Genomic DNA, 13,802 nt, shown 5'->3' on the forward strand with positions numbered 1-13,802 from the left:
GTAATCAGCAAAGAATTACACATGTATATATAACTATATTCCTTCTTTCAAGTGGGGTTGCCTCCTTTATTCTGTCTTTCATTTCATCTATTTTAGATAAAAACTATAGCTTTTGGCTTTACTGATTTGATTTTGTCCTGCATTGTACATGGAACTTAAGTCCTGCAGATGGGTATTTACATTTCTGCTTACTTGTTGCCTCATCTTTTCTGTAGCATGCGCAGGTTTGTTCTGCCACTCACTTGTTTCTAATTTTCCAGAAATTTATTGCAGCATCTTTATTTCTAAATTGTATTGTTAATCTTGTGTCTGTGTTCATCGCATTTACACATATTTTAGTGGAGGGGTTACCTGGAGATTCGAAAGTACGAGCAGTCAACTTGGGTGGATGGTTGGTTGTGGAAGGGTGGATTAAACCTTCACTGTTTGATGGAATTCCCAATGGAGATATGCTTGTGAGTGCTGTTATTTATACCATTTTAAGTTGTGTGTGGTTAAGAAATAAATTTGAAATATTCTGCAGTACTCAAATACGCGAAATATGTCATGTAGGATGGAACAGAGGTTCAATTTAAATCGGTGACTTCACAAAAATATGTGTCTTCAGAAAATGGAGGCGGAATGAATGTTAGTGTCGACAAAGATATACCTTCTTCATGGGAGACTTTTAGGGTGAGATGTTTGATCATATTTCTCATTATTGCATTTGTCTTGCTGTTTTTTATTGTTACTAACCATTTTCTGTAACCGCTAGATGTGCTCCGAGTAAGGAGATTGAATATAAATTCACAGATTTCCTTGATGTGTAGATCAGTAAATGTCAAAATCAGGCAATTCAGAATACTTTGTTGAATGGTTGAGCAAATTTGTTCTAGTTCTTGGCAGACTTGTATTATCAAGTCCAGCATGACACAAGATGCAGGGACCATATAAAAATTATTCACATAACTTATCTATAACATATCGGGTTTGCTAAGCATGTCTAACTCCACATTAGTATGAGTCTGCACGGATTTGTTTTTAGGCACACCCCTAAAGGAGTGTTAACAACTATCGAGCTTGAATTATGTTGATATATTAAATATATAAAGCATTGCGGAATATGCAAGAGTATATTTATCTTGTTCAATAATCCAGTCTCTTATATCTTTTAGGTTTGATGAGGTTGTAGGCTTGTAGCTGATTAACTATTACTACTAACTGGTAACAGTCAATCTTAATATCAGTTTACTTCGTTTAGTCTGCTCTAATTTCTAACTCGGCCGTTATGTACTTTCTGAAAGAGTACATTGATCTCTTTGGTCTTTTCATCTGCTTGTTAAGCATTGTACAACAAATAGACACTAGACTGCTTCTCCACTTCACTAACGCGGGAGCTTGAGTGTTACCTCGACGAATCACTTGGTGCCAAAAGTTTATATGACATGGTTGAGCCAGACTAGGATATGATAGATGAGATAACAGTTATCAGGTTAATGTCAGGTGTCGAAATCAAGTTAAAAATATATATTATTTTATGATGTAAAAATACTTGAACATGATTGAGTCTGACAGAGATAACAAACATGATTGAGTCTGACATAGATAAGATAGATGAGAATCAGGTTAACGTTAAGTGTAGAAATACTTGAAACATTGTTCTTCCACTACCCATCAAACAGTTTTCTACAATAAAAAAAAAGAACAAATAATTTATTATAAATATGTGTATTCTCTAGAAGTAACATTAAACCTTAGCTTATTTTTTTCTTACAAAATGCACAAAGTATATCCGTAATTTGTGAACTATCTCTAAGATGACGATATATGTAGGAGCATATCAAAGAAAAACTTGAGCAGATGGAGTTAAAAAAGGATATAGTTATTTCTTCCCTGATATTTATTATCGCCACAAGTTCTCATAATTTGTCTTCTTTTGCGTCCTCTTGAAACTTCTCACATAGTCAAGCATATGCACAAAAGGGTCACCAAGACAGTCAGTAATTATTCCTAGGTTTTGTGAACAGATAAGTGATTTACGACTAGATTATCCCTTGAACAGTAAGATTTTCTCTATATTTAGATAGGATATCCAATTATCTTCTTTCATCTAATTGCAGCTGTGGAGAATTTCTGAAACGAAGTTTCAGTTCCGTACTTTCCAAGGCCAGTTCTTAACATATGATGCTGAAGGAAGCTTTGTCTCTGCAACAGCTCAATGGCCATCAGCAAGAGAGACATTTTACGTGGAAAGAAATATCAACAGAGTCCATATGAGAAATAAGCATGGAAACTGTCTGCAGGTAAGAGTGCCTGCCAATTTTTTGTTTAAGTAATAGAAAAGATATATTAAGTTGCACTTAAAAATTGTAACCAGGGTATCGAGCCAGTAGACATTTTGGATTATCTGTGTTCATCTGCATAATCTATGGCTATACATATTGAAAAGTTGGTAGCCTATGCTTCCATCATTCCAGGTTTCATCAACAAACCAGCTCACTGCAGACTATCCGGGAAATCCAGGTTGGGAAGATAATGCGGCCACATTTGAAATGATTATTGCCTCCAATACATTGCATGGTGATTATCAGCTCGCCAATGGATACGGAGACGATAAAGCTAAAAAAGTTCTGAAGGTATACAAAGCTACATGTTTTCTTGTTTATTCACTATCCCCGCCTAATTAATACGTCCTCCGATTGTCACATTGTCTACATAATGAATTCATTACATGTAGTATTGTAGTTAATAGGGGTAATAGATTGAATTTTGGAAAACTCTAAATAAATTAAACAGAACATGCATCTATGCATCTTTCACTACAAAGTTACTAATAGAAAATAGACCGGGAGGAATCTAAGAATTGCAGATGAATCTACTTCATTCCTTTAGCTTGTGATTTAACACTAAATGGTTTCACCTATAGCATCGGAAAACTGTGTCATTAATATGTTTATGGACAATTGACATATTTATCTCTGTAATAAGAAGCTTAGAATTTATATAGCTTCCTCTGATGTGGTCATATTAGTTCTGTATTAGATGGTGCTTAGGCCTTTTCTTTCGTTGTACAATATGTGTAGGCACTATGATTTTTCCAAAGAACTTTTTATATGAAAATTGAAGGATAACAAGCTATATTATGTACATGATAGCAGAGGACCTGTGGCATACTGGGGAAAAGAAATGACATTATGCATGGGCGAATATTTTAAAATTCACACATAGCTAGCAACATCTTTCCTTTATATTTTGCGATCTATATTTTAGTATCCCCTTTTAGTCTGAGGCATCTGAACCAAAAGAAGTTTGTATGACTGTATTTCACGTAACCACCAGAGGAATGAATCGTTATGCCCTTGAGTCAGACGCTAGTTTATTTAAAGTCTATTTGGTAATGCAGACTCATAGAGATGGCTTTGTCACTGTACAAGATTTTGAGTTCCTTTACCATCATGGAATCAATACAGTGAGGATCCCTGTTGGCTGGTGGATTGCTTCTGATCCAACCCCCCCGGCTCCTTTTATCGGAGGGACTTTGAATGCCCTAGACAATGCTTTCTTATGGGCTCAGTGGGTATTTTATTGAACTTTATCCTTTAACAAATGTATGATTTGTTTACGGTTCATAGTTCTTATACACTCCACTTGAAACCATGTCTGCAGAACCTATAACATAAAGTGCATTATCGACCTTCATGCAGCACCAGGCTCTCAAAATGGGATGGAACATAGTGCCAGCAGAGACGGTACAACGGGATGGCCTACATCTTCACATATCTCACAGACATTAAATGTTATTAAATTTCTAGTTTCGAGGTCAGTTGAGGACAAGTAGTGATGAATTATAATGCTCACTCGTAGTTTAACCACATGATCAAACTTGATGCACAAAATGATAGAATTTTTTATATAGATTTGTATACAGAAATTAGTCGGATGCTTTACAAGGTACATACACCATATTATTGGAAGGCGCCTATCTTTTTGAATAGAGATCTTACATCAACTGTACAACCATATGAATGCTAATTAAATGTACTCAGTGTCCACTTTGTTCCATTTAGATGTCTCTTCCATTCTGTTTAGTGAAAATTTACCAAAGATGTAAGTTGATAAAATAATCTGGTAAATTATAGGAATATTCTTATTACTAATGATCTGGCAGCCCATTCCATTCCATTTCATTTCATTCAACCCAACCAAACACAACATATGTACTTCCTACTAATAATCTGGCAGCATTGAATATTCTTGTCTCGTCGATCTTTTGATTTACAGGTATGCCGAGCATCCTGCATTGCTGGGAATTGAACTTCTGAATGAACCATCTGCCTGGACAGTTCCTCTGGATGTTCTTGTTTCCTATTACCGACAAGGGTACCAGATTGTTCGGGAATACTCCCCAACAGCTTATGTGATTGTCTGCCAAAGAATTGGGGATACAGATCCAGTCGAAATTTATCAAGCCAACATAGGTGCAACGAATATTGTAGTGGATTTGCACTACTACAATCTTTTTGACACAAATTTTGTCAACATGAGTTCTGAAGATAATATTCAGTTCATATACAAAAGCAGGGAAACCCAATTACAAGCTCTAAACAACAGGAATGGACCGCTTACTTTTATTGGTAAGTTTTCCCCCATTCTTTCTTATTCATTTGAAAACTGTTCTTCAGGATCAAAGCAATCTAAAAACAGTTGGTAAATTTTGGAAGATGAAGAAAATGAAAATTATTGCAGGGGAATGGGTGAATGAATGGAATGTTATAAATGGTTCCAACGCTGATTATCAAGATTTTGGTAAAGCGCAATTGAATGTGTATAACATAGCATCATTTGGTTGGAGTTACTGGACACTTAAAAATGAAAGGCATCACTGGGATTTTGAGTGGAATATCCGGAATAATATCCTCCAGCTAGGTAATGGTTAGGCATATTTATTAATTTAATACGAGATCACACAAAACACTGCAGAATGCACAAAACCATAACTCACACTGCATGAAACTCTGGGAGAAATTAACTGAAAAACACTACATATATAAAACAAAAAGATAAAATTAAAATCTCTTCAAGTCAAGAAACGGACTGTTGCATTGTTTTATCATTCCGGGATCTTAATTTCATGTAAATATTTTGCTATTGCAGGTTTTTCACCCGTTAGGCAAAGCTTGAGTGCTGTTCTATTGTTTGCGCTGCCATGTTGCTGCTTCTTTTTGCATCCATTGCAGTAATCATTGCAGCAAATAACACGAGCCCATACTTGTAAACTTTATCTATGTAAAGCAATCCATTCTTCGATCTTTTTTCTCATTATTACCGTAGTACATTTTTAATGTTTAAATTTTATTTTACCTGCACTGCAGCCGCAGGTTCTTCTCACACAGTAACGTGTGCGTAATTGTTTAACCTCTACAAGATGTCATTTAGAAATGAAAAAAATAATACTCATATACATTACCAAAATTAATGATGAACAATGATAAGAGCTACTACAATTAAGTTTCAGAAAGCAGTTAAAGAAAGCACGGGTTTGGAGCCTCTGAAGGCAGTTGAAAATTAAGCTTGATGTTTTCCAGTTGCATATACAAAGGAGCACCATCTCATAGTGAGATAACTTGTTAGTCTTTGATCCCCGAATTTAAGTAAGTACCAAAGTACCAACCGATCTTTCAAGAGAAACTGTCAGAGAATAAAGTTGTAATTAAGTTTTACATATTTTTTGGATTATAAGTTTATCACCCATAAGTTGAAAACATATCGCAACACAGTAGTTCTGATATCCTCTGCCCCTATAATAGAGGTTCATAAACAACCACGTCAAATAGAAATTGTGGACCAAATGCAATCAAGCCCCCACAAAAAATCACAATTAGTTAGTGCATTTGATAATTGGACGTAATTTTGTGCCAGAAATCAATTAATTGTCTACATGCATCCAAGCTTTTGATTGACAAGTTGACCACTTTAATCTTGCACTTCTGATTTCCCCGTAACCAACTCCTGCAAAAACTTTCTTAATGTTTGTCAAACGTGTATTAGCAACACAAAACAGAAATCTACAGCACAGATAAATATTACTGTAACAAATGAACTTAAATGCGTGCCTCTCAAGCCCCACTTTCTGGACAACTAACGAGTTCTAGATTCAGGAACTACAACTGACGAGATATTAAAATTGAAGTTTTATTTTGAGATCACCATTAGTAGACTACACTATATTTAAAGAACTATGAAGCAGCAACATTTTTTGGAATGACATAAAGGTGTCCAGTATAAAATGGGCCGGACATGCCCTCTCGGCATTTACTGAAACATGGTAGCAAAATAATACATTGAAGGCCAACTCCTGTTGAGTAATAAACAGTATGTTAGAAAATTACATTATTGAGGTGCAAAACACTGTTCTTATATGCATGTAGTACTGGTGTTGTCGACTGAATAAAGGTGCATGCTTCAATCAAATCAACATATCCCCGGGATTCTCATCACTTTTTTTCAGGTGCATGTCTCCTTGTTGCATCAACTATTTCGAAATTCACCTGATATGTTTCTTATCACCGTAACATTACCTTGTTGCATCAACTAATTCGAAATTCACCTGATCTGTTTCTTATCACCATAGCACAACCTCCATGCATACGTAACAATGCTGTATAACCTGACCTTTTGGTTTTGGTATTCAGTATAAGATCACATTAATGATAAGACTCAAATTGGAGGCACGTGAATATCAGAGACAGAAGGAGAGGGGGGAGAGAGAGAAAGAGAGAGGGAGGGGGAGAGAGGGAGGCAGGGCAGGCCTTAGACATTTGGGTGCCCTAGACGATTTGGTACGCCTGCTTTCAATTTGTTAAAGAAATCATTTTTGCTAAAAAATTTGGTGCCCCTTGTTGTTGTGGTGCCCTAGATGCTCGTCTTGATCGTCTCCCTAGAGGGGGAGAGAGAGAATTAATGAAATAGAGAGAGGGGAGAGGGGGAGATAGAGAGAGAGAGTGAGAGATAGAGTGAGCGGGAGAGGGCGGGGGGAGAGAGAGAGATCTTATGTTGGTTCTATTATTAATCAAAACTTGTTGCTATGTATATATTTAATAATCCAGTGTGTCATGTAACCGTTGAGTAGTAGAAAGAGTATTTAGTGGTTGCGTTTGTTTAGGAGAATAATCGGGACATGATTCCCTAGTTTGTAGGAGTGCAGGTAACTAGCAGTATTTGTTCTTAGCTTTTCTGCATTGTAAATTTTATTCGATTGCAAGCATCCATACAGAAATAATAGATACATTGTTCTGGCATCTTGATTTCTAGTACTATAACATCTGGTATCAGAGCGTTAAATCACCTGAAGAAAATTCTTTCAAGACAACAAGCAGATGATAGAGTCGAGGAAGAGTAAAGAAGGGTCTTTTGGTCTCAGCTATCCAATGCTCACGAAATCAAACTATGCCGTGTGGACAACGAAAATGAAGGTCTTTATGCAGGCATATGGAGTATGGGACGCAATTGAGCCTAAGGATCCAAAGATCCCAACAGAAGAAAAGACAGACAAACGCGCTTTAGCCATTATTTACCAAGGTCTACCCGACGACATGCTATTAATTGTTGCTGAAAAGAATACATCCAAAGAAGTTTTGGGGGCGATCAAAACACTATGTTTAGGTGCTGATCACAAGGTCAAACAGGCTAAGGCCCAAATCCTTAAGGCTGAATTCGAATCACTAAAGATGAAGGAATCAGAACAATTAGATGATTTCTGTATGAGACTAAACGGCCTGGTCACAAAAATCAGGACGCTGGGAGAAACAATCGAAGAAGCGTACGTAGTAAAGGAACTTTTGAGAGCTGTTCCAACCAAGTTTCTTCAAATTGCCTCAGTTATTGAGCAATTTGGAAATTTGAATACCATGTCGGTAGAGGAGGTGATTGGGTCCCTAAAGGCTCACGATGAATGCCTACATGGAGGGGTGGAGAACAATGAGGGAAAAGAATAATTGTTGCTCACAGAGGAGGAATGACAGAAAAGAGAAGGAAAGAATGACAAGCTCCTCCTCACGAGAGAAGAATGGCCGCAAAAAATCTGGTAAGGGTGGCTCATCTGGAGGCAATGATTACCGCACCAGGGATAATCGTATGGTACGAGATCGAAGTCAAGTGAAATGTTTTAATTGTGGAGGATATGGTCATTTTGCAGCAGAATGTCGAAAACCGAGAAAGGTAAGACAACAAAAGGGAGAAGTAAACCTGACGTGGTTAAGTGATAGTGAGCCTGCTTTATTGATGGTTATGTGCGAAAATAATGCAGATGAATTGGTGACGTTCACAGAGGGAAATAGCTCGATTGGTGTCAAAGAAAATGAAGAAAATATATGGTATCTCAACAACGGAGCCAGTAATCACATGATTGATAGACGAGAAAAATTTGAAAAACTGGATCGAACTAAAAAGGGTGAAGTAAAATTTGGTGATGGTTCTGTGGTAAAGATAGAGGGAAAGGGTTCGATACGAATCGCCTGCAAAAACAGAGAAACCAGAGTGCTAGATGGAGTCTATTTTATACCTACGCTTCAAAGCAACATAATCAGCTTAGGTCAGTTATCGGAGGAAGGTAATCGAGTGGTCCTAAATGGCACGAACTTGTGGGTTTATGATAGTTGTGGGAGATTATTAATGCAGGTGCAGAGGACTGTCAACCGGTTATATAAGATTCAGATTAACGACATTCAATATAAATGCTTATTAACCAAGAATGAGGAAACATGGCTCTGGCATTAGCGACTAGGACATATGAATTTCACAGCTTTGCAGCTGATGTCGAAGCATCACATGGCACATGGATTACCTCTGATCACGCAACCTAAAGAAAATTGTGGTGGATGTCTCATGTTGAAACAAACATATAAGTCGTTTCCATCTTAAACATCATTTATTACAAAAGCTGCATTAGAACTAGTACATATGGATCTTTGTGGACCTATATCTCCCACTACTCCAGCAGGTAATCGATATTTCATGCTATTAGTAGACGATTATACGCGTATGATGTGGGTATATATGATTAAAACAAAAGATGAAGCTTTAACTTATTTCAAAAAGTTTAAATTATTGGTTGAGAATGGTAAGGAACAGGGTATACAAGTGTTGAGATCGGATCGTGGAGGTGAATTTTGTTCAAATGAGTTCAAAAATTTCTGTAAAGATAATGGAATACTACGACACTATACGGCACCCTACACACCTCAACAGAATGGCGTTGTAGAGCGCCGTAATCGTACAGTAGTAGCAATGGCCAGAAGCCTACTCAAAGAAAAGAAAGTTCCTCTACAATTCTGGGGGGAAGCAGTTCGTTATGCAGTTCACATTTTGAACAAGTTGCCCACTCGATCTAAGTCCATTGTCACTCCACACGAGGCCTGGTATGGAAAGAAACCGAGTGTTGAACACTTAAAAATATTTGGATGCACGACATATATGAAAGTTCCTGCAGTACAGACAACAAAACTCGATGATAGAAGCAAATTGGTGGTTCATTTTGGACGTGAACCTGGAACTAAAGCGTACAGATTGTACGACCCAGTCACGAATAACATGCATGTCAGTCGGGATGTCATTTTTAATGAATACCAAGCTTGGGAGTGAGAGTCTGAACATAAAGTTACAGAACATCAACCTGGACATTCTTTCTTGGAGGATGATGAACTTGATACCTTCGAGGAAACCACGCCAGCAACACCACAATCAGGTGCCACTAGTGATGCTAAAATCGATTGTGCTTCTCATGATGAGAGTGCACCACCACGAAGTTACAGACTTCTTTCTGATATGAGCATACCAGCGAACGTGAATTGGAAGAAGAATTATTATTGATGGGCATCGATGAACCAGTATGCTTTGAATAAGCTGTCAAAGAGGAGGTTTGGCGCAGAGCAATGGACAAAAAATTGATTCTATTGAAAAGAATCAAACCTGGACACTTACAAAGTTGCCAACATGCCAAAAACCTATCGATCTTAAATGGGTTTTTAAGATAAAGAAAGATCAGAACGGGGAGGTGACAAATCATAAGGCACGTCTTGTAGCCAAAGGGTATGTGCAACGTCAAAGGGTTGATTACGATGAAGTCTTCGCCCCTGTCACTCGCCTCGAGACAGTACGATTGCTTCTAGCACTAGCAGCCAAAAGTAATTGGGAGGTACACCACCTCGATGTCAAGTCTGCTTTTCTCAATGGGTTTTTACAGGAGGAAGTTTATGTTTCTCAACCAAAAGGTTACGTCAGAAAAGGTCAAGAACATCTGGTTTACAAACTCATCAAAGCTCTGTACGGCTTGTGCCAAGCCCCACGAGCCTGGTATTCACGACTTAGCAAATTTTTGATAAATTTGGGTTTTGTTAAGTGCATGTTTGAGCATGATGTTTATACCAAACGAAACAGAATAATTCTCTGGTGGTTGCTGTGTATGTCGATGATTTATTAGTCACGGAGATAAACTTGTCAGCCATTGTCAAATTCAAGGGGGAGATGAGTCATGAATTTGACATGTCTGACCTTGGAAATCTCTCATATTACCTGGGTTTGGAAGTTATGCAAGGTACTGATTACATCGAGATACGTTAGTCAGCCTATGCTAAGAAGGTCCTCGATAAAGCAGGGATGGGGGAATGTAATCCTGTCAAGTTCCCCATGGAATACAAGCTATAGATCCACGAAGATAGAACTGGAGAACCAGTGAATCCTACGAATTATAAAAGCATCATTGGAGGACTGCGTTATTTGGTCCATACACGACCTGACATTGCCTATGCGGTAGGCATTGTTAGTAGATACATGGAGAGACCTACAGAGTTGCATTTAGGCGCTATCAAGAGAATTTGCCGCTATGTACAGGGAGCTCTCGATTATGGTTTGATTTATGCAAAGGGACGTGGCAATTATATATTATCTGGATTCTCAGATAGTGATTTAGCAGGGAGCACATATGACAGGAAAAGCACCGGTTGGATGGTTTTTTATCTTGATGAAAACTTGATTACATGGGTTTCTCAAAAGCAACGCTGTGTTGCCCTTTCTTCATGCGAAGCAGAATTCATGGCAGCTACAACAGCTGCATGTCATGCAATCTGGCTTCAACGAGTTCTAAGTCATGTAATAGATATCAAACAGGGACCAGTGACGCTCTATATTGATAATCGATCTGCAGTAAATTTAGCTCGAAACCCAGTTTTCCATGGACGGAGTAAACACATCGACTTGAGGTATCATTTTATCCGCGATTGTGTTGAGAAAGGACTGATTGTTATTAAGCTTGTAAGCACTGGTGAGCAGCGTGCAGATATATTAACTAAAGCATTAGCAGCAACAAAGTTCGAGAAGATGCGGAATCTACTGGGAGTGAAAAAGTTTACGCAGGTTTAGATTAAGGGGGAGCATGTTGGGTCTATTATTAATCAAAACCTGTTGCTATGTATATATTTAATAATCCAGCATGTCATGTAACCGTTGAGTAGTAGAAAGAGTCTTTAATGGTTGCGTTTGTTTAGGAGAATAACCGGGACATGATTCCCTAGTTTGTAGGAGTTCAGGTAACTAGCAAGGTAACTAGCAGTATTTGTTCTTAGCTTTTCTACATTGTAGATTTTATTCGATTGCAAGCATCCATACAGAAATAATAGATACATTGTTGCATCTTGATTTCTAGTACTATAAAACATCTTCATTTAACTAAATCTAGCTAGATGTAATATACTAATGAGCTTTGCGTAAAGTTTTAGTACTGATCATTGGCCAAGGTCGCGCGTTAATCTTTTTCACCTATTTTCTTCTTTATATACAAGATTGGCCATTGTCATGGCAAGAAACCTATCCCACTTAATAGAGGTTTAAACAATTAAATACATCGTAATATATTTTCTCTGAACCAAATTTGAGTGAATATATTACTACATAAACATATGTATGTTAAATTGTTAACCAAAACAATTAAGTTCCAATCACAAATACATATCCAGTTAAATATTCATGTTAACAATAATCTTACATATATTACCGTACATGCATGAAATACCGATTCTTAGTGTCCAATAAATGATGTAGTATAAGAAAGTAATGCTTATAAGCACAACTCAAAAAAAGCACTTAGCCTCAAAAACAGATTACATTAAGTAAAAAGAGAGGAGACTGAGTGCTGTACAGATCAGATACTGGACAAATACATATACTTCAAGCAGTGCCTAGCCATGTGTATAGGCAATAATAGCTTCAAAGGTGTGACAACTGTAAATTAGAAACAGCTGTTCCTTCAACCGAAAAAAAACTCCGAAATCAACAATCTTATGTTACCGGGAACGAAGGAAAAATATGCTAAGTTCTTGACCAACATTACCATCCGGATCAACGAAATGAAATGTATCCGAATCCGATGATCCTCGGACCCATTGAAAATTTCCTCGAAGATACATTGTTTCGTCGTCTCGATCAACATCTTTGGCACTTATTACACCTGCTCCAACAGCAACTGACTTCATACGCCTTAGAATTTCGATGTCTACTTTAGAAGGAGAACGTTTGTCAGCAAACCCTACTTTTTTCCCATTGCAGTACATTTTCCATATTGGCATGGACAAGAGAGAGTTATTCGAGTCCAAACTATTCCTCAAATTGCTCGTGGACTCGAGTACAATTCTCAGTCCACCATGCATTTCTCTAGCTAAGATTGTTGTAGGAATGGCTAGTTCAAGGAGAAGGATTGAGGAGGTAGATTTAGGGTTTGTTTGGATACAGAAATTGACTTTTCCCTTTCGTTGACCGAAGATTGTACCTGTGATAGTGGTAGAAGTAGGGTTACTAATGATAGGTTTTGAAGGATAGTAGTCATGATATTTCATGCAGTTTTTTTGGTTAACTTCATGATGGTATTCAGTGAAGGTGCTATTGCAAGTTGGAATAAGAAGTTTAAGAAGTGATCGAAGAAGGCGCCAAGACCGGACTTGTTTCTCGCAGTCGACGGTGGTGACACCGGTACTGACTACCTTGGTGGCAGCAAATGAAGGATATGATGAATAATACATTTAATTGGTGCACATTGAGAAGCCAATGTTTTAGGGTTTATATAGAGCTGGCTAAAGTTGAAGAGTACTATTTGTTGGTCCCTACTAATCTAGCCACCAGGTTTATGACAAAACTAAACTATGTGATTTAATTCAGGTCACTAGAGCACTTTACATTATTTTAAATTTAAATGAATACTTTGCAATTATATATGGACTTGATTAGTTAAAGTTTCTCTGTGACGTGTTTGTTCAAAATTAAACAAAAGATTATTATAAGCTTAAGAATCCATCTAGTCTAACTTATTTATAATACATATATTATGCACACGAATTCTTATTATAAGCTACCGTAACAATTTTGATTTAATTTTAAATTAGGACACCAAATGGGATAATTACATGTTCTAAAACAGAAAAACTCGCCAGAAAAAGCCATGACTGATCAGAAAATAGCAATGAATTGAAGTACTATATATATAATTTACAACCGTGTATCGCACGGGTCTTCATTAATATTTTTATATTATTTAAAATTATAATTTTTTTTAATCATTACCTTATTAGTATATTTATAAATAATAATATAAATTTTTGTTATTGGCAGGATTCGATACTGAATCTGGGGTCACGTATAAATAATAATATAAATATTTGATGTTGGCGAGGTTTGAATCAGAGAATTTTAGTAGTGTATAAATAATAATATAAATATTTGTTTTTGGCGGAGTTTGAACTGATAGCTTGAGTAGTGTGCATTCTTTAAGTATTTAAATC

The 13,802-nt window shown here is 37.0% G+C and overlaps 2 protein-coding genes across 3 annotated transcripts; one reads left to right on the plus strand and one right to left on the minus strand.

The window, feature by feature from the left end:
- Window positions 1-72: 72 nt before the first annotated feature.
- On the plus strand, window positions 73-5,361 carry LOC141670766 (putative glucan 1,3-beta-glucosidase A). 2 transcript variants are annotated; one of them, XM_074476755.1, is made up of 10 exons: window positions 77-224; window positions 340-455; window positions 553-672; window positions 2,100-2,282; window positions 2,457-2,615; window positions 3,383-3,552; window positions 3,646-3,798; window positions 4,261-4,613; window positions 4,726-4,905; window positions 5,134-5,361. In XM_074476755.1, exons 1-10 carry the CDS (start codon window positions 149-151, stop codon window positions 5,217-5,219), a joined length of 1,596 nt encoding a protein of 531 aa, XP_074332856.1. In that variant the 5' UTR covers window positions 77-148; the 3' UTR covers window positions 5,220-5,361. The 2 variants fall into 2 exon arrangements, with proteins under 2 accessions (XP_074332857.1, XP_074332856.1); XM_074476756.1 differs by lacking the exon at window positions 4,726-4,905 and having other exon boundaries at window positions 73-224.
- Window positions 5,362-12,314: 6,953 nt separating this feature from the next.
- LOC141674237 (protein MIZU-KUSSEI 1) lies at window positions 12,315-13,046 on the minus strand. Its single transcript, XM_074480955.1, has one exon. It carries the CDS (start codon window positions 13,044-13,046, stop codon window positions 12,315-12,317), a length of 732 nt encoding a protein of 243 aa, XP_074337056.1.
- Between the last annotated feature and the right edge of the window lie 756 nt (window positions 13,047-13,802).

The sequence above is a fragment of the Apium graveolens genome, chromosome 7, assembly GCF_009905375.1.
Source record: "Apium graveolens cultivar Ventura chromosome 7, ASM990537v1, whole genome shotgun sequence".
NCBI lineage: Eukaryota > Viridiplantae > Streptophyta > Magnoliopsida > Apiales > Apiaceae > Apium > Apium graveolens.

What these genes read in the sequence shown, in the direction of transcription:
- LOC141674237 (XM_074480955.1), bottom strand. Translation starts at nt 13,046, where the DNA reads ATGTATTATTCATCATATCCTTCATTTGCTGCCACCAAGGTAGTCAGT.
- LOC141670766 (XM_074476755.1), top strand. Translation starts at nt 149, where the DNA reads ATGGAACTTAAGTCCTGCAGATGGGTATTTACATTTCTGCTTACTTGT. An exon ending in TTCCCAATGGAGATATGCTT is followed by an intron (nt 456 to 552) that starts GTGAGTGCTGTT and finishes TATGTCATGTAG; the next exon opens with GATGGAACAGAGGTTCAATT. An exon ending in AATGCTTTCTTATGGGCTCA is followed by an intron (nt 3,553 to 3,645) that starts GTGGGTATTTTA and finishes CCATGTCTGCAG; the next exon opens with AACCTATAACATAAAGTGCA.